The sequence below is a fragment of the Schistocerca serialis genome, chromosome 8, assembly GCF_023864345.2.
Source record: "Schistocerca serialis cubense isolate TAMUIC-IGC-003099 chromosome 8, iqSchSeri2.2, whole genome shotgun sequence".
In the NCBI taxonomy this organism is placed as follows: domain Eukaryota; kingdom Metazoa; phylum Arthropoda; class Insecta; order Orthoptera; family Acrididae; genus Schistocerca; species Schistocerca serialis.
The window spans coordinates 564,039,790-564,061,480 of NC_064645.1; the positions used below are offsets into that span (position 1 = coordinate 564,039,790).

General features: G+C 45.8%; 1 protein-coding gene across 1 annotated transcript in view; it reads right to left on the reverse strand.

Moving 5' to 3' along the window:
• The window catches only part of LOC126417121 (putative transcription factor SOX-15), a 261,880-nt gene that overhangs the window by 8,515 nt on the left and 231,674 nt on the right, over positions 1 to 21,691 (reverse strand). Inside the window, exons 3-5 of the mRNA XM_050085016.1 lie at positions 19,137 to 19,433; positions 16,739 to 16,990; positions 14,685 to 14,862 (exon numbers count right to left, since the gene is read on the reverse strand). Of these exons, the coding sequence (XP_049940973.1) occupies positions 14,685 to 14,862; positions 16,739 to 16,990; positions 19,137 to 19,433 (727 nt within the window). The remainder of the gene's footprint in view (positions 1 to 14,684; positions 14,863 to 16,738; positions 16,991 to 19,136; positions 19,434 to 21,691) is intronic.

Below are 21,691 nucleotides of genomic sequence, written 5' to 3' on the forward strand. Positions count from 1 at the left end.
TAATGAAGACAGGTAACTGCACACCTGCATAACAACTTTAGATGGTAAGTCTTCCAGTTTCTGATGAAGTCTCGGTTACGTGACTCGATTGTGGAATCGCTGCCCACTTGTTGCGAATCAAATGGATCATGACGAAAGCGGCTTTATTTTAGCGCGCAGGTTTAGGTGGAATGCGTAGCGCCGGTACAGGGTGAAGTCTTCGCGGACAGGCAGCGAGCTGCGTCGAGAACTCGCCCGGCTCCTGGACTCACGTACCTCGCGTTCACAGAAGCCGCGCAGAGCCGCAAATTATTACCTGGTGCGCGCTCCGAGCACGTAGCACGTAGCGCCGCGCCGAAGACGTGACGGGACGTCCACTCCCGCAGGAGGAGAGCGTATTACCCAGCAGCTCGCGGGAAGGATGCCGAATATTACGAGCTGCTGTTGCAAGGCATTAGTGGGCGGGCTTGTCGAGAATTAGAGAGCACCCCGTGTGTGTGTGTGTGTGTGTGTGTGTGTGTGTGTGTGTGTGTGTAAATTCGTTGCATGCCGATTGTGCGAACTTGCGAGTGAAACACAGACTACATCAAGAGCAACTGGATTCCAATGACAGCAAACTACACTGATCGAGGATTTAAGTAGTTCCCGCTCCGAGTGAATTCCATGGTGGCTACCTCATCTAGCGATAGCTTTTCTGCAGTTATTAAAAATGTCAGCAGATGATACTAAAAATGAACACACCACTTACTGTGCAGATTTTACTACGTCGCTCAGATCAGTGTGTAATTGTGTTATACACTGAGCAGCCGGAACATTATGACCACCTACCGAATAGCCGGTCGGTATGTTCACCTTTAGTACGGATAACAGCGGCGGTGCGTCGTGGCATGGAAGGAAGGAGGACTTGGTAGGTCATGGAAGGAAGGAGGCCGTGGTGGATCTCCTGGGCTTGTGACATGGCGCACTATCTTGTTCAAGAATGCCACTGCTGTCGAGAAACATGATCATCATGAAGGGAAGTATGTGATCTGCTACCAGTGTACGATATTCCTTGGCCGCCATGGTGCCTTGCACGAGCTCCACTTGACCCGTGGATGTGCCCAGGTGAATGTTCCCTAGAGCATAATGGAGCCGCCACCAGCTTATCTCTGTCCCGCAGTACAGGTGTCAAGGAGCTGTTGCTTTGGGAGAGGACTCATTCGCGCCCTCCCATCGGCATGATGAAGAATGTATCTGGATTCATCAGACCATGCAACGATTTGCCACAGCGCCAACGTCCAGTGCCGATGGTCACGTGCCCATTTCAGTCGTAATTGCCTATAGCGTGGTGCTAACATGGCACATGCATTGGTCATCGGCTGTGGAGGCCCATCGTTAAGGTATGTTCGGTGCACTGTGTGTTCAGACCTTGTACTCTGCTCAGCATTGAAGTCTGATGTTAGTTCCGTTACAATTCGCCGTCTGTTCTGGGTTACCAGTCTGCCCTCTTCCGGCGTAAAGTCATGTGTCGGCACGCCAGGCGGGAACGTTAGAGTAGAGAGGGCTGTGAGACGGCGTCAGCCAATAGCACGCTAACCGACCCTCTGTATGACAACTAGACAGCAGCGGCGTCTAGGCGAAGACAACATAAGCGCCGCGCCAACTAGCCACGGCACTGTTCGCCGACTTCGACTGCGGCATCAAGAATAGGCGCTTGTATAGCAGCGACTTAGGAACTGTATTACGAATTGTATGTACTGAAGAGATTGTTTATGTTGCTTGTCGCCCCTTGCTTGCAACACATCACTGTAAATTCTCAAAGTTAAGTATTGTCATTTATCTTACTGCCATAAAAACTCAGTAATACGAATTACTTGAATTGTTGTCTAGCGATCCGAGAAAGCAGGTTTCCTAGGCACCCCATATTTAACGAGTAGGCAGGATACAACACACGCAGCCTACGGCGTCCGACATCTGTAACGTGGCCTGGCCGCCCAACTCATCGACATCTGGACTTGGTTTCACCTTGGTTTCGCCACGTGTTGAAGACACTTACCACAGCACTCTTCGAACACCCGTCAGGTTGTGCAGCTTCCGAAATGCGCGTGCCGAGCCTTCAGACCATCATAATCTGCTCTCGGTCAAACTCTGACACATCGCACGCCTTCCCCATTCTACACACGGACAGCACGCTCACTGATACTACCTGCACCGTGCGTGTGTCTGACTAGCAGTCATTCCTCGCCAGGTCACGGTGGACGGGTTTATATCGATAGCAGGTCGGTGGTCATAACGTTATGGCTGATCAGTGTATGTATGTATGTTACAGGATAACTTACAACATGTTAACTGGGATGGCCGAAACAAGTTATGTCTAATTCAAAATAATGGTGTTACATGTGAATATGAGCTCGATCGTTGTAAAAGTAATCAGGAAGAAAACAAGACGCAGTAAAAGACTGAATCTTGTTAGCTGTCATTTTTACTTTTTTCTATTTGACTGAGTGACTGAGTAAAAGAAGAAAATACCTACGCTAGGAAACAATTGTGCATGCAATATACCTGAAGCAAGTGTTTGGAACACACGTTCATACAGCTGCCGAGTGCATGATTCGAAATGTCTGTGTCTACCCATTATTTAAGTCTGCAATGGAATTACTTGTTACGTCGCTAGTGCAAGTCACACATTTGGATATGGAAGGTTCTGTGAGACGTTTAATTCTGGTATAACTACGTTTCACTGGTTTTTCAATTTTTGTTTGAACCGTTCAACTCTGTCAACGCTTCGTGTACGTGAAAAGATAAAACTGCCCTTGGCTGGACTGCACGTTAAACTATAGAGCCGCCTACACCAAGCTAGATGAGGTGATTGTCCAGTATGAGAACTGCACTGGAGTACCACCCCGTAGAACTTTCTTTCTTTCTTTTGCTACTGCCTTTATCCCGCATTGTGTGCAGGTTCGGCAGGGTTAAGTACGGATTTGGCATGGTTAATTTGAAGGGGTGGCCGGATGCCCTTCCTGCCGCAACCCCATACCCCCTGGGACGGAACTGGTGTACCCCAGCTGTCTGCGTCTAGTGTAAATCGTGAAATAGTGTGAATGTGTTTCAAATGTCTGCGAGTCGTGTAACTGAGGCGGGACGTAGGGACCAGCCCGGTTTTCACCTAGTAGGATGTGGAAAACCGCCTAAAAACCACATCCAGGCTTGCCGGCACACCGGCCGTCGTCGTTAATACGCTGGGCGGATTCGATCCGGGGCCGGCGCGCCTACCCGAGTCCAGGAAGCAGCGCGGTCGCGCTCTCGGCTATCCTGGCGGGTAGTACCACTCCCGTAGAACAACGACTGGCAAATGTCTGGTGTAAACTACTACCTTTGGGTTGATGACATACCTTTTTTTTACCGGTGTCATGAAAGTGCATCACCTTAATTCATCTGCTCTATTAGCAATCGCTCTAAACAAAGATATCTTAAACATAAGAGGTGAGTCGCGAGGAGGAAATAAATGAAAAGTCACCAAAGGCGATAACTCTGGAAGACACCAAAAATAAAACAGTAATTAAATAAAGTAGCATAATGGGTAGTGGGTGGATGTATGCATAAATCGCTTTGAGATACGCAGACGTCATCTGATGCCGGCCGGTGTGGCCGTGCGGTTCTAGGCGCTTCAGTCTGGAACCGCGTGATCGCAACGGTCAAAGGATCGGATCCTGCCTCTGGCATGGATGTGCGTGATGTCCTTAGGGTAGTTAGGTTTAAGTAGTTCTAAGTTCTAGGGGACTGATGACTACAAATGTTAAGTCCCATGGTACTCAGAGCCATCCGATGGCTTTTCAGAATTTCCAACATACACTTGCCCCAAACTGTTTTGGACGAATTCGTTTTGTAGTAGCCGGGCAGTTCATGACTGCTCGGATCTACTGAGCAGGCACTGGAGTTAAAGTCGACATACAAATTCATTAACGCTAACGTCGCCATTGCATCTCCGAGACTGGTACTTACATTAACAGTTACGACGAATTCGCTACTGGAATAACTGCACTAACCTCCACGTTTCCCGCCACTAAAAATTTGCACCTAACAGATGTCTTAAGAAGTGTTATTACAGACTACACAAATAAATTTACTTAACGTTATTTCTCCGAGTTACATTTTATAACCGAGCACGGGATTGAATTTCTATTCGTAAACAGCTCTCCTTGGCTGTGCAAGAGTTTAAATGAACCGGTTATTCTTAATTGTTGTTTATTACTGGGTGATTTAGCACCACTAATTCCAAAGTGATTAGTAGTAACTCTGAAATTTTTCGCCGCAGCTGGCGGCCGAGACTCAAGGCGAGGCTTTCTCCGTCTGAGCGGCGAATAAATCACTCTAATATGTCAGCGAGGGGCTGTATTTCGAGCGCAAGTTGTTTATGCGCTGTAACTGAACGCACTTAACGATCGTCTGTAAATTACGGTTGTTTTCAGGAAGACGCGGTTCGCAGTATATGAAGGTTCTTAACGGGCAGAGTGCAGTCGTTACGGTATGGGCGGAGGCAAATGAGACGGCGCGCAAGGACGCTTTGCACTGCCGCGGCTCGTCTCGCCGAGCGGGTAATACAACGAAGCGTGCTCGCAGAAGGGAGAAGAGAAATAAATACTCGCCGACACTCACTTTGAAGTTACACTTAACTTGTAACTCTCAAAACTAAAGGTTGTTTTATAAACCGGATGTACGTATTTGTTTAAAATGTTTTTTTTTAATATTCTAAGATTCAGGTCTTTTTCATCGAAATAGGTGTTTCTTCGCAAAGTTCTGAATTAAGTAGAGAACAGGAGTTACAGAAGCGGATCCATGACTCTCAGTTCAAATTCTGAGAAATATACGCAGATTAACTAACTACAATGGTGTCCAAAATTAAAGCAACAACCAGAAATTTTACAAAGTTGCGTTCATTTTGCCACAAACAGTATAAACAGGCGATAGTAAAGCAGAAACAATGTCAAGAATACAGAACGTAAACATCTCCAACACGCATAACGGTAGACAAGTATGTTCTTGGTTAATGTGGTCTGTATGTGGTGTGACCACCTCTGGCAGCGGTACAGGCCTGATAACGATAGGGCATGCTGTAAACGATGTCATCAATCTCAACAACGCCCATTCTTCCTGCACAGCTGTTCGGAAGTCTTGGAGAGTGATTGGTGGATGCTAACTTGAAGCAACCAATATTCCTAGTGCATCCCAGATTCGCTATACGGGATTCAAAACGGGGGAGCGACCAGGCCACGCCATGCGTTCAAATTCTTCCGTTCCGAAGAAAATATCAGCCCCCTTCCTCTATGAGGTCGAGCATTATCGTTCATCACTACGAAGCCTAGGTCCACAGTACCTCGCAACAACCGCACATGAAGTCTCATTATCTTGTTACGATACCTGCCAGCAGGTAAACCTTGCCGATTCAACAGTGCAAGTTCATGAAGAGTTATTCGAGCGGTCAACTTAATCCCTGCCCACACCATTAGGGACCCTCCTCGATATCGGTTTCTTTCCACATTGTTTGGGTCCCTAAATCGTGTTCCACGTTCCATACAGATGTGAATCTGTCGAGAATCACTCTTCACACCAAATCGGGACTCGTCTGTGAAAAGAACATCGGGCCACTGTTCGACCGCCAGGTGGCATGCTGACGATTCCACTCTAGACGTTCCCTTCACTGAAGACGCGTCAGAGGTACACATACAGCAGGTTTCCAGCAATAAAAGCCACTCTGTAAAAACCTGTGCACCTTTTGCTTCGACACAACACGTCCAATTGATGCTCCGACGTCAGATGCCAGTTGCTGTGCTGTGCTAAGGCAGTACCATCGTCCCTTTACAACCAAATAACTGTCACACGTGGTCGGCCCTGCTCTGGTCTTCGAGAAAACAGTTCCGTCTCTATGAACTGTCGCCACGTCCGAAACAGAACGATTCACGTTAAGGCATCGGGCCACATCAGTTTGCAACGGTCCTGCTTCCATTCTTCTTATGTCCCTCCACCGCAAAGTCTGGTAAGCGTGTTCACAGTGCCGTACAACACCGTTTGTGCCTATGCACACAGCGATTGTGGATTTACATTACTCGGCAAACATTACCCCGTTTGATAGGCGCCCTGATCTCGTCGTTGGCGTGGTTGTTGAACACGATCGTACGGACATCTTTTATCAGTTTGTATGACTGTATCGTGAATTAGGCACAGGACCGTAAAATAGAGGTTTGCTGCTTTAATTTTGGACACCAGTGTATGTGACGACATCCTGCTAAGGACTGTTGCCTGTCCTATGCTAATGTCGTCACAGAACGTTAGTACTAAGCCACTTACAGATAGCACATCACTCTCCTAGTCGTTAATGCAGGCTCCCGCAAGGCTACTGCTCCTTCAAAGTTCTATTAAAACGTCCTCGCGGAGCTGAGTGTATCCTGTTCTTCAATTCTTGCAACAAGAGAAAGCCTTTGCCATTCACAGGAATCGAACAGTCAGGTCATTTGTGTTGCAAATAACCGTGTAAGTTAGGCAGTGGTTAATACACTGGATTCGCATTTGGGAGGAGCGGATGTTCAAATACCTTCCCAACCAACCATGGTTTTACATTAGTTTCCTTAAATCGCTTACATCAAATGTCGGTATGGCTCCTTTGAAAAGGACACGGACGATCTCCTTCCTCATCCGAGCTTGAGCGCTGTCTCTAAGCATCTCGTCGTCAAAGGAACTCCAGCCCCTAAGCTATCGTCCATTTTGGAAGGCGAGCAGACGAGGCGACTTGAGAAAGTAGGTAACAATTTATTGTGGCTGGGCAAATAACTCTTGCTGAACGCTTAACTACATATCAAAGTGACACAGATACATGACACTATTTTGCAACATAGTTACGAAGTCTGTAAACAACGATAGGAACGCTCTATCAATCGTTATATTCCTCGAGGTAGGAATCCGCTTGTTGGTCACGGCGACATTCGAGAACTGCTGTGTCACTGGAAAATCTCTTTCCCCCAGATGTTCTTTCAGCTTGTCGAAAAGATGGAAATCAACTCGTATAACTGCCGTCTGGTTTCTGTACAAATTGTAAACAGCCTTTCGCTCCGTGCACTGGACCCTTGCCCCCTTCAGAATTTTAAAGAGTATTCCAGTCAACATTGTCAAAAGCTTTCTCTAAGTCTACAAATGCTAGAAAGCTAGGTTTACCTTTCCTTATTCTATTTCCTAAGATAAGTCGCCGAGTCAGTATAGCCTCACGCGATCCAACATTTCTACGGAATCCAAACCGTCGGCTTCTACCAGTTTTTTCATGCGTCTGTAAAGAATTCGCGTTAGTATTTTGCAGCAGTGACTTATTAAACTGATAATTCGGCAATTTTCACACCTGTCAACACAAGCTTTCTTTGGGATTGGAATTATTACATTCTTCTTGAAGTCTGAGGGTATTTCGCCTGTCTCATACATCTTCCTCACCAGATGGTAGGGTTTTCTCAGGGCTGGCTCTCTCAAGTCTGTCAGTAGTTCTAATGGAATGTTTTCTACAACTGGGGCCTTGTCTTGACTTAGGTCTTTCAGTGCCCTGTCAAATTCTTCACGCAGTATCATATCTCCCGTTTCATCTTCATCTACGTCCTCTTCAATTTCCATAATATTGCCCTCAAGTTTGATTATAGTATAGGTATTTGTCGTACCTCCCCTAGGGACCACATTGAACGCTTATTACAGGTAAATAAAAAATCTGATCCTACACGTAACTGTAAAAAGTACCACAAGATTTGGATGCAGTGAAAGAAATAATACTGTAAAATTGGAAGGTTATTTTGAAAATAAAAGCTTTGTATTCCTTGGCGTAAGTTAAAATTAACTTCCTGTTTATACCGTTATTCAGGTAGAGGATATTATGCTCTTACGAAACTGGGTGATTCTTTTCGAAACACCGAGGGCGAAACCTTTGCAACGGAGACAGTGGCCACCTTCACAGCAGTCGGTTTCGAATAATCCTCAATGAGTATACGGAGAACTCTCGAAATCTGTGACTCGCAGGATCTGGCTCTTCCCTGTTAGTTCTGGAAAGTCTTCAAACCGTTCACAAAGCCCGGGAAGCGTCTTATGATCCTGAAGAAGAATCATCTGTTCTGAAACGTGTGTCGTTACAGTACAGCCAAATTTTGTATGGGAATGGGAACTGATATTGATATTACTTTAAATTCTTCTATTTCGAGCAAACACAACGTGCTTGTGTGAAGAACTGGTAACGTTGTTGAAGTCTGACTAGACTGGACGATGAGGTGCGTTCAGATGGGAAGCCTCCCTTCTCTCGGGAACCGACTGTTTGGAGGAGTGCAGCTGCTATCAGCAGAGCAGAGCTGGTGTCTGCGTGCCCTATCTGCCGTGTGCCGCCGCCGCCGCTCCCCAACCTTCCGCCTGCGTGTCCCAGTTAGCGGCCTCCACAGCGGACGGCGCCCAACGGTGCGTGGACGCCTCTCCGGCGCCACAGCGAGACAAGCAACGCTGCGTCTCTGGCCACCAGCCACCAACTCTGGGATAGTACTACGCCCTCTACGTCTTCAGTCCGCAAGCCACTTCACGGCGTGAGAACCGCTACCAGCCCACTCCCCACCACATTCTTGTAGCAGTCAGGTGTTCTGCGTGTGAATAACAATTGTTAGCAACCCGCGCGTGAAATCTGATTTCTCTCTTTTTCAATATATATATATATATATATATATATATATATATATATATATATATATATATATATATATACTGTGATATGCAAATGATTACCTTTTCAGATCACTCACACAAGGTTGGCGCCGGTGGCGACACCTACAACGTGCTGACATGAGGAAAGTGTCCAACCGGTTTTTCATACACAAACAGCAGTTGACCGGCATTGCCTGCTGAAACGTTGTTGTGATGCCTCGTGTAAGGAGGAGAAATGCGTACCATCACGTTTCCGACTTTGATAAAGGTCGCGACATCGCTGCTCGAGATCCAATGACTGTCAGCACAATATGGAATCGGTGGGTTCAGGACGGTAATACGGAACGCCGTGCTGGTCCCAACGGCCTCGTATCACTAGCAGTCGAGATGACAGGCATCTTATCCGCATGGCTGTAACGGATCGTGAGGCAACGTCTCGATCCCTGAGTCAACAGATGGGGGCGTTTGCAAGACAACAACCATCTGCACGAACAGTTCGACGTCGTTTGCAGCAGCATGGACTATCAGCTCGGAGACCGTGGCTGCGGTTACCCTTGACGCTGCGTCATAGACAGGAGCGCCTGCGATGATGTACTCAATGACGAACCTGGGTCCACGAATGGCAAAACGTCATTTTTTTCGCATGAATCAAGGTTCTGTGTACAGCATCGTGATGGTTGCATCCGTGTTTGGCGGCATAGCGGTGAACACACATTGGAAGCGTGTATTCGTCATCGCCATACTGGCGTTTCACCCGGCGTGACGGTATGGGGTGCCATTGGTTACATGTCTCGGTCACCTCTTGTTCGCATTGACGACACTGTGAACAGTAGACGTTACATTTCAGATGTGTTACGACCCGTGGTTCTACCCTTCATTCGATCCCTGCGAAACCCTACATTTCAGCAGGATAATGCACGACCGCATGTTGCAAGTCCTGTACGGGCCTTTCTGGATACAGAAAATGTTCGATTGCTGCCCTGGCCAGCACATTCTCCAGATCTCTAACCAACTGAAAACGTCTGGTCAATGGTGGCCGAGCAACTGGCTCGTCACAATACGCCAGTCACTACTCTTGATGAACTGTGGCATCGTGTTGAAGCTGCATGGGCAGCTGTACCTGTACACGCCATCCAAGCTCTGTTTGACTCAATGCCCAGACGTATCGAGGCTGTTATTACGGCCAGAGGTGGTTGTTCTGGGTACTTATTTTTCAGGAGCTAAGCACCCAAACTGCGTGAAAATGTAATCATATGTCGGTTCTAGTATAATATATTTGTCCAATGAATACCTGATTATCATCTGCATTTCTTCTTGTGTAGCAATTTTAGCGGCTAGTAGTATATATATGATAGAAAAGAACTCTTCTTGGAAAGACGCCTCGGAATTTTAGCTGTACACTGCTCTCCTTTGGAGTTTCTCGACATCCTCTAGTAATTTTATTCACCTTGTTTCCCACATTGGCGAGCAGTACACACAATCGGTCGAATTACATTTTGTTAGGATTCTTCCAAAGGATCTTAGACCGGCGTCTCTTCCTATGGTCGTTCCACCTTAGGCCCTAGGTATTTTACAGTTGTTACTGTTTCTAGGGACTATCGCCTGTAGTGTAATTCGAACAGTAATTGATCGCTTCGCCTATTATGCACAGTACATTACATTTATTGATGTTCAGTGGCAATTACGACTCCTAGCATCAAACGCCGATCTTTTTCAGGTTTTCTGCACTTGGGTACGGATTTATGGCGTTATAGCTTCCCTACAGACAACGGCGAATGCCAGGTACCGCCTTATGGAGCGTCCGACATTATCTACTAGATCATTAATATATACTGCTCAAAAGAAAAAGGGGAACATGGCTTTGGGCGTCTGCCATAAACCACTGACCAATAATTGAGGACTGGGTATATTACCAAATTACCTTTATCTTAACAAATTAAGCGCGCAACAGAACATCACTGTATCAAATTGGTTCAAATGGCTCTGAACACTATGGGACTTAACATCTGAGGTCATCAGTCCCCTAGAACTACTTAAACCTAACTAACCTAGGGACATCACACACATCCATGCCCGAAGCAGGATTCGAACCTGCGACCGTAGCGGTCGCGCGGTTCCAGACTGAAGCGCCTAGAACCGCTCGGCCAAACCGGCTGGCATTATTGTATCCTCGATCGTATACATAAAAAGAACTTAAATGTGCTACAGATGTCGAAAACAACCACAAAACCTTGGACGAATCTGTCTATTTCCTGGACCACATTTCGCAGGTGCGTCTCACCGATCGGCGTCTCCACATATGAACAGACCATTATCTTGCGTTCAGAGGATATCTGTGGTCTGTGAATAACACGTTTCGCCAGTGACGAAGTTCCCAGTTGACATGGGATCGACAGAACTGAAGGCGCACTGGGAGATGTTGTGTCATTTAGGATACTAGAACAGGACGTCTGTGGCGTAACGTCCTTTCTCCTAAGCTGTTCATTACAGTCTGATCGGACACAACAGCTCCAGTGGCACTTCTGAAATCGTGTTGTAGTGCTCTGGCGATATCCATACGACGCCACAACGCAGAGAAGGCCAGATATCTGTCTTCACATGGGGTTGTAATGCATGGGCAACCTTGTCCAGCTCGTCTTGTGTACTGACCTGTGTCCCTGTAGCGTGTCCACAACCTGTTGATGACATATGGAGAGGCATTGGCATCTGGAGTACATGACGGAAAGCCCATCCTTTTTTGATCATACAGACCGCCCTTGCAAGCTGCACTGCATTAAGATGTTGCATTGCATATGCTTGGTCGAATACAACAACTCACTAGAAACAACTGGGACTCAGGTACTCACTTCCTTCGGAGGGGTCACCTGACACTGTCATGAATAACACAGCCAACAGATGACGAAAGATTTTGATTGTTGCCTACACTGAAAGCGGAGAAGTCAACCGATGCAATAAGGCCACAGGTACCGCATGTATCAAAATAAATTTAACATTATGGGAGTTGATACAAGAGTTCTCCTAAGTATTTTGAAGATTGTACTCACGAAATCACCTTTCCGTTTCTGTTCGGATCTCTTGAACCAAGTCTCAATTCTGGTTCGATGCTCAGTTCAGTGAAGAACAAAGCAAACTGTATCTAATGCCATCCTGAAGTCGATGAACACGACGTCAACCCCGGTACCGATACCTGTTGCGCGATCTGAGTTTCGTACGACTTCTCGTTAGAAGTTAGTGGACAAGCGATGACAGATGAAAGCTGCGTGGCGTGCTGTTTTCGGATAGCTGAGTCTGTAAGACGACTTTCTGCGGAAGGCAACCACTTTTATTCTTTTAGCAAGTTTCCCAAAAGCGTCCTCTCCACCCACATACAGGGACTCGTCCTGAAAAGTTGCAAACATTTTGAGTGCGGTGGTCTGGCACCAGCCGCGGCGGCGGCGGCGGCTGCGCGGGGAGATACGTCGCGATAACGGCGAGGGCCGGCGCGACGCGGCGCTTATTGCGGACGTGGCTGCGTTTCGCGGCCAGATTTACGAGTGGGACTTAATTAAGTGGCACCGGTGCCACCGAGGTTAATAACGACGCCAGCCAGCTGCTTCCAGCATATGTCGCGATTGCTACGGACGAGAGCTACCGTGCTACGCCGCGGGCCACCTGCTGCTGCCGCGTGGGACGGACGTTTGGTAATATTGCAGGGGGCGATACGACAGACCGGCGCCATCTAAATGACACCCACCGGCAGGCAGAACGACGCTACAGTCTGCTGTTATGAGCTGTCTCCAACAGAGTTCTGGCGTTCCCCAACGTAGCGTTATAGGCCCTCTGCTGTTCCTTATCCACATTGAAGAGCCAAAGGAACTGGTACACCGCAACACGAGATGGCATGGATATGACTAATGTCTCAAGTACTGTTGGAGGGAACTGACACAATGAATCCTGCAGACCTGTTCATAAATCCGTACGAGCAGAATCTCTTCTGAAAAGCACGTTGCAAGGTATCCTAGAGATGCTTAATAATGGGGAGTTTGGTGGCCAGCGGAAGTGTTTAAACTCAAAAAGAGTGTTCCTGGAGCCACTGTATAGCAACTCTGGATGTGTGGGGTGTCGCACTGTTCTGCTGGAATTTCCCAACTCCGTCGGAATGCACAATGGACAATCTTTTCAACGATTATTTCCTTAGGACAAATGTCTCTCATCGCTACGGAGAAAACTGGTTAGTAATTCAGTTTTACTCGCGAGATTTCAGAGTCATGGAAAGTGAGAGGATTTAAGCCAAGCACAAAGGTTAAGCCAATCACAAAGGATCGTGAATGAGATTTTCACTCTGCAGCGGAGTGTGCGCTGATATGAAACTTACTGGCAGATTAAAACTGTGTGCCGGACCGAGACCGAACTCGGGACCTTTGCCTTTCGCGGGCAAGTGCTCTACCAACTGAACTACCCAAGCACGACTCACGCCCCGTCCTCAGAGCCTTACTTCTGCACTTGCCCGCGAATGGCAAAGGTCCCGAGTTCGAGTCTCGGTCAGGCACACAGTTTTAATCCGCCAGGAAGTTTCACAAAGGATCGTCATTATACAGGAAGTCCTCAGTGTCTTTCAATAGGAAAGTGTTCCACGTAATTCATCCATAAATTGTGTTACAAATATTAAAACTTCGTGGCCTCATGTCATCAATATAGATATGATTATAACATGACGCTCTTCAAAAATTAACTACATCAAAAAGAACAAATAAACATCACGGCAATGGTGACGCTGTTGACTTGAATGCGCAAAATGCTTTATATTTAATTTGTTTCTTCGCAGGAAGAAGTGATCCGAGCCCACTCCTCTTAAAGGAGAGCTGCGTAATTGTTGATTCAGAGAGAGCAGTGACAGGACAAAGGGGTCAGATCTGTAAGAACCTGTTACAGATCTTAGTCTTAACGTGCTGGTGTCGGGATTTTCATCGTCATCGGTGGTTACTACAGGCGAAAGCCAGGGCGACTACCGACTGCTTGCTGTATACTCAATCATGTTAGGCTTTAGTTCTTTCTCAGTTAATTCTTAAGATATTAAAGAAAACATACAAGGCGAGAGAAAAACAAATAATGAAAGGCGGGAATAAAACATCGCTTCGAGTACAGAAAAGCAGGGAAGTCAAAATTCTTGTTCATATAAGATGACTAACAGTACAAATTAAGAATAATTTTTTGACAACACAGAATATCTTGCAATAAAATGTAAGCCACTATTTCCTACCTGAACTTTATAGTAACAGAATTTGATCTTTACAGGGAAATAACCAAAATACAAAATCAGTTGTCACTTCTTTTCTAGCACGAGCACACGTTAGGAATAAAATTCTAAAGTCCGCTAATGTAGTTAAACAATTAATACTAAAATATTTTACTGAATGGTAACTTCCCTTTGCGTAAACTTATCATATTTAACTTTGCTTGATTTGTTTATCTTATAGCATACCAGGCCAATCACGCTCTGCTTTTACCACAGTGTCGATCGTTACGTATGAGCATTTGCTATGAAGAATATCTTCTTTGCTAAAAATCATTTGCTATGTTAATTATTACAATTTTTACCGCTCTACATACAATCTGTGAAGTATTAGATTTTCAAATGTAAGCAGACTTTTGGGTCACTCAGTATGTCAAAGGCTTTAAATAAAAGTTATGTTAAAACGTTCTTGAAGTGTGGACAATATAAAGTAAAAGAATTTTCTTAAAGAACATTTGTCTAAAGGACAGAAGGAAACACTTTCTTCCAAATATTACATCGCAAAACTGGGTACGTGCATGGTTAGGGATCTTGCTAATAGCTAATGCAATACTGTCTTGTTTTTACAATGAGAGGCCGCAAAATGATCGTAATAATTGTGAGTTTATAGTTATAATATGTGTACATGTTTTGAATTGTGGTCATTGCTTCAATATTTAACACGGATTGAGTAGTGTGTTACGTGACGGGCCACAGAAGGTAACAGAGTGTTGCTCTGCCTGTGCCCTGGTGACCACTGGAAACTCACCCTGGTAGGCGTCCGCAGCCCTGGTGTGGTGGCCGTAGTGTGGAGAGCTGCTGCCGGCCCCCGGGTACCCGCCAGCCCCCGACAGGTACGTGGGAGTGGCCTGGCCGCCACCCCCGCCACTGCTGCCCGCCGTGGTCGTGGCTGACGAGCTGCTGCTCTGGTACAGGTGCTGGTTGTCCTGCAACACCACAAGGCACGCGTCACTATAACGTGCCCACTTGCTAGCCGAAAGCAAACACTTTGGACGTTTATTCACATGTCGTACAAGCTCATCTTTATGGAACTCCACTGTTAAAAACAACGAGAAGAGCAGATCAGAGGCTATAAGAGGACGAGGAGGAAGTGTCTGCCACCATGCAAGGAGAAGAAATGGGTGTCGATTTGGAGGAAATGACGCATTCAGTGTTAGATCTGAGTCTGACAAAGCCTTGTCAGGCTTGTGATTAAACAAGGCAGAACACATGGATGCAAATCCTTCAGAATTTCTAAAACCATTTGGAGAGGTGGTATATATTCTGACCGAGATGTGGTCGGGAATGGCTATAGAAACCAAGTAAGGCTGGACCGACCGCGTAGGGGCAATCAACAGCGATTCGCCGAGTGTGAACAGGAAGACATCAAAGAAAAATAGGACAACATAGACGCCACGGCAGAATAATGAATTCCAAACAAGTGATCCAAAGAGCGAAAACCTTAGACGCAGCGAAGTCTGAGAGCGAAACCAACAGTATGAAGTGAGAACGATATGAGAGCGCAGAGAATACAGAACTCGAGGGAGGGCCACAGCGCAGCTAGCTATAAAACGCGGCCGCGAGCAGCAACTCTCTGTCCGACATCAGCACAATGGCACGATTAAGCTAGAGTTCGCAGATGGAGCAGTGACCCTTGCGGCCGAGTTCGAGATCCGTGCCCTCTGGCAGGCTTTCAAAGTCGCACGGAAGAAGTACCAGAGTAACCAAACGACTATTCAAGTTGGTATGTAGAGTCTAAGATTCTGGAGACTTAAATTGGTCTTTCGCACAGTCCAGAAGCTATCGGCAGAAACGCGACAATTATCATACAATCATATTGACAGTCCACGCATCCAAGTTTTTTTGATCAGAACACTATGGAGCAAAACTGAGGAAAGAAGAAAGAAAAGATAGTTGGTTAGGGTTTAACTGCCGGTGAATGACGAGCTCATTAGAGATGGAGGATAATCGCGGATTGGGGAAGGATATCAGCCATTGCCCTTCACAAGGAACCATATAGGTATTCACCTTAAGCGATTTAGAGAAACCAAGGAAAAACTAAACCTGAATGACCGGACAGGGATATGAACCACTGTTCTCCCAAATATGAATGCAGTGTCTCAGCACTGCGCCAACCCGCGCAGTGAAAATGGAAAAGGAGCTGTGTCAGTTTACGGTCAGAGTGGCATTATGAAAGGTAAAGTCACCAGAAAGGCATTTCAGGCCTTACGCTTCGCAATGGATGCAATACTTAGAAAAAATCAAGGTGCTTTATAGGATGTGCAAAAATGGTGCAAATGGCTTTGAGCACTATGGGCCTTAACATCGGAGGTCATCAGTCCCCTAGAACTTAGAACTACTTAAACCTAACTAACCTAAGGACATCACACACATCCATGCCCAAGACAGGTTTCGAACCTGCAACCTAGCGGTCGCGCGGTTCCAGACTGAAGCGCCTAGAACCGCTAGGCCACTCCGGCCGGCTTACAGGATGCGTTGACCAAAAAAAAACGCTTGACTATCTAATGTAGCGCCTCAGAAAAATAGAATGGAAGGCGAAAGGTAAGTGTTCGGATTAAAAAGGGCATATTTGTGTGACAAAGGTTGTTTGCTTGCCAAAAATGGAAACTATTTAATAGGATTAATAAGACGATGTTTGATTAAGTTACAAAATGATGACAAACGGAGAGGTTTTCACTGATCCTAGAGCAGTCTTCAGAGATTTACTACTAGGAAAACTTAAAAAGGGTCGGGGAGCATCGGAAGAATGGTATAATACGGCAGCGTTTGTGAGACGGGGTCATGCTGTTTTCCGCTGCCTACCTGCGAAGTGGCGACGGGCGGGTAGAAGGTGCCGGTGATGCCGCCGCTGTGCTCGTAGACGCGCTGGTTGGTGCACATCATGACGACGCCGCCGTTGCTGAGCCCCATGGTGGCGATGGTGCTTCCGGCTGGCGCGTGCGTGTGGTGCGCGTGGGCGTGGTGCGCGTGGGCGTGGTGCGGGTGGCCGTGCTGGTGCAGACCGTGCCCGTGGTGGCCGTAGGCGCTGCTCAGCATCGACTGGTGGCGGTACACCTGCCGGCAGACTCAGAGTAACACAACAGCTCCGGCTGGGCGCAACCTACCGACACTGACCAGAGGAATGGACCTGTCACGAAAATATGAGGTGCGGTACTCATCTTAGTCTAGTCCTAAGTCTGGGTTAGGCTGTGCGGTAACAGTTTGGTTGCCCATGCACAAAGCCAATGAACGTAATACCGTGAGAATGAATAACCCTAACCCTTGTCTGAGAGCGGTTTACACATACTGGATTCCGATAAGTGGTGTATGTCCGGCGTTTTTCTGGTGTCACGGGTCAAAGCAGATGGGTGATATCACCAGGTGCAATACTTCCTGACCAGTGGTCTTATTTTGTCATGATAGTGACCTAATAGGCTCGTACAAAAGCAAACTTTGACGCAAGGTATATTTTGTTACATTTTATGAGGACGAAATTGTCTTCGTTGAAATTATCAAGCAGTTTCTCAGTGATTCGGGAGGAGCCTGTCATTTGGCGAGATTTGCATCTGTCATACACTAGACCAGAACTGAAACTGGAGTCATGAACAATCACGAAAGTTCCTTACTCATTATCTGTAGAAAAATTAGTACAAAAAGGAAAGAAAGGAAACCACATCGTTATAAAGTAATGGACGTAGTTGTCGGCATTCTGATGAAGCAAGCTTTGTACTCCTGGACGTCAAGCCGTTGGAGCGTGTGTAAATGCGTAGTATATGACTCTCTACGCCTGTCGCTGGAACAGCCTTGGAATGTCTTATCGGCAAATGATAAAATCTTTTCGGCTTTCTACACTCATTCAAAGCACGATGTAGTACTGCTTCTACTGCGACGACCATCAAGTGTAAAAAGTGGGCCGAAAATTTAGCATCTTACCTCCTGATAAGCTAAGGATGTATCGGCAAACTAGAGACGGAGCGTCATGCAATTATAATTTACACTTGCCAAACAAGACAGTAACCGTGTTCCCAGTCTGGACTTAAACCCGGATCTAGACGGTACTCCTGTGGGCACTTGCCTATTGACAATTTTGTCAGGAAAGAAGTCCTCAATAAGTGACTTACACACTACTGTAATGCAATTTTACCAGGTCGGCTCTCACTGTAAGGACAAATTTCCTATTGGTTAACGTTATTTATAATTTTTTAATATTTTAAACCTCGTTAACACAATACAGTACAATGACGACGAAATTTCATCTCATTTTCTCGCTTCGAAAAATTTAAGATGCGAATCATTTTCACGGCAAGTCTTTCCAAATATGAAGATCAACTAAGACCCAAGGGAATAAACAGACATAGCTGCGAGTGTCCACTGATTTAAATCAATAGGAAAAGTTGAAAACCTGTGCTGGACCGGAATTCGAACCCGGGTCTCCTGCATAATAGAAAAATAATCTGTCCACTTTCCCCATTGATTTAAATAAATGCCGACTCGCAGCAGCCAATGTCTGTAATTCCTTTGTTTCTTAATTCATAATGGCTGCTGGATCAAAATGGCTTCTGTCCTTTCGGACATATCCGAAAGAACAAATATACTGCATAAGCACGTCAACTGTCAGCAGCAGTTTTGGAGAAACTTTGGAAACAAGTACAGAATTCTCAATCATAGCGTCGGCCCTCGCTTCTTTGCATACACATGGCAAATACAAATTAACAATGTTTTCTATTCGACACACTTGTTTTATTGGCAATCATATTTACCCAGTTAAATATGATGCCCGTACCTATTAATGTGATACTTTTAACTCTTACGCACTCTGTCAGTAAATAAGAATTAACGTTTTCCTTTTTATTAAATTCCAATCAAAAGTCGTAATGCCACTTGCCCTGTCAATTTTTGCACATTTGAACTGCCAACAGGATGTCTCCAAGTCCTGTCTCGTGTATCCTAGCTCGTTTTCAGGCATCTGCCAGCGAACCCAGAAATGCTTCGCCACTGCTAAATATGTTTGGGATTTGGAAATACGTTCTAATCTGGGGTATCCCAGGTCCTCAGACATTTTTGTCGTTGATCACTGTTGGTTTACCTTCGGGGGTCTATCCCTAAAGCAATCATGAAAATTCTCTTAGCACATGAAATCCACATGTTTTAGTCCGCAAAAGCAGATCGCTTGTAGAGTGGAGCCAGTGGTGCGGCCTGGGAGGTGGTACAAGTGGCCTACCTGCTGCTGGTAGGCGCGCTTCTCCTCGCTGAACTGGAAGTTGTCCTTGTCCTGGTCCATGGGCGACATCTCCGGCGTGGGCAGCGCTGCCGCATTCACGTCCTCCATTAGGCCCGCCGCGGAGCTGCTGGATGCAGAGGAAGACGACGCCGAGGAGCTGGGAGGCGGCGGCTGCTGCTGTTGCTGCTGTTGTTGCTGCTGTTGTTGTTGTTGCTGCTGCTGCTGTTGTTGCTGCTGCTGCTGTTGTTGCTGCTGATGCTGCTGCTGGTCTTGCTGCGAGCGCGGACTCTCCTCCATCTGCCACACAACACGACACTTAGCACGTCTCTCTACTGTTGCCAAGAATGAGCAATTTATATCTCCGTTCCCAATGACAACTTTACACTGATGTACAAATATAACTGTTGCGGAGCTTTAGATGTAAAGGCCGAGCTTCCTGATCAGCCTCTTGCAAGGGCGAGGCTAAAACTTCGACAACCAAATGGCAAGAAAACTGCTACCTGGTGGTTATAATTAAAGTGCAGCTACTGACAGAGGTCCATTGTGGGCTGTAACTGTAGTGTGGCAGCGAAACTTGATAGATATAGCTAACACGTCAGTGCGGAACCGATTTACACCAGAAAAAAATTAATTTCAATTTTTGCTAGCAGTCGCCAATTTGGGACCGTCAATGCAAGAAAGACGTGTAGAAATGTTTTCATATGTTATGGATTAGTACCGGGACGCAGAGACAAAAGGCCAAACAAGTGGGAAAGGCATAATGTTGATTTTATTACCAACCGCTGTTTACACAATGAGTCCAATAGGAGCATCGGAGACGTCGATGACATGCTGTACAGAGCAAGATTTGCACCTGGTGGCCAAAATTAGGACAATTTTTTTCCAATGTAAATCGGTCCCGAACTAACGCATTAACATTTCTGCCAAGTTTCACTTCTGTGTGGTAATTAAAGCCCACATTGGCCCTCCGTGAATAGTTTCATTTTAATTATAACAATCCTGCACGTACATCAGAGACTCTATAGTAACGTTCTCGACGTTAGATCTGTATGCAGCTGAATAAATGCCTCTTATATTTTCCAACGCGAGATGTGCTTCGGTTTTTTTTAAAGAAACTTCTTCATTGAACTGAAATAAGTATAGATTTACATTTACAAGCAGCGAATTTCATTAACACGCACTGTCATTACACTTTACAAATTTTTCCACCGTGTTATTGAGGTTAGTTTGTTATTAATGTTTGTTTTCGGCAGTTTTACCAACTAATTCAATGTTTGTGTGATTTCTATGGTTAGTTATTTTATATGTGTGCTTTTTGTAGCTACTTTATGTATTTAGTCTTGTTTAGCAGTGGGATGTTAGTTACAATACTGTATACATATAAACTGCACATAAAAGTAACTTAAAAATTGCTAATACAGTTTTACTAGTGACTGTGTACAGATACATCAGCTACATTAAATATTTTAATATAATCTGGTAATCACAACACCCAAAGTTTCTCTAGAGCTCGCAGTAAACCAACAATAAGAAGTAGAATTATTTTAGCAATTAACTAGTTAGCAATTTCACAAAGTTTTCTATTACTTCCACAAATTTCAGGCATTTGTATGTGTTAAAAACTTTTACCTAATATGAGGACTAATTTGACTGTCTCACTATACGGCAACATTGTAATGCGTTCTTTATAGCTATAATAAAATTAATGTACCACTGTTGTAATACTGGAGGATGGTCTGCTTTGATTTGATTTTGCCATAACTGGCATGTCGAGCAACGTGCGGCTTGCGTTCGGGAGAGCTGAGGCTCATACAACCGTCCAGCCGTCAGCACTTCGGTTTCCGCAGTTTTCCTACATCGCTTAAGGCGACTGCTGTGGTAGTTTCTTTAAAAAGCCACAGCGTGCTTCCCACTACAACCTCGTTCAATCCAAGATCGTGCTCCTCTCTAACGACATTACAACCAATCTTCCTTCCATCGCCAGCATAATGTTAACCAGCGAAGTGTCGCACCATCTTCCAAGAGATGTGATAGTACGAATATAATACATCACGACAGTATGTGGAGAGGACACAAAAGAAATGGAATCAGACGTCTCACTTCACAGTAGGTGTAACTTCCAGCTACTGCAGACATGTCGCACCTAGGTAGGTCGCCACCTCCACCTACGCCCTGCTGACAGTCACAACCAAATATCTAACACTTACTGAACATAGGGTACTTACAGAGGGCTACCCGATAAACTCCACTTTTCAAACGAACATCGTATAGATATGCCAAACAGAGTAAATCCTCTTTGGTATTGAAATGAAATAAGCCCGCTTCAGTCTGGGGACGGGACAAAAACAAATTTCTAAGCTGTCGCCCTGCGTTGATAAGTCAGAGGCGCGGTGAGCAGTGATGTCGATTACGCTGCACTGTGTAAAACACTAGGCAGGAAGCAACTCTACACTTGGCCTCTGCTCGGGTACGTCAGCAAAGACATTTCTTCCAGCACTGCTGAGACATGTAGGAAGACGAGGGACTATTGCTGCCTGCCGCACAAATCTCACGGG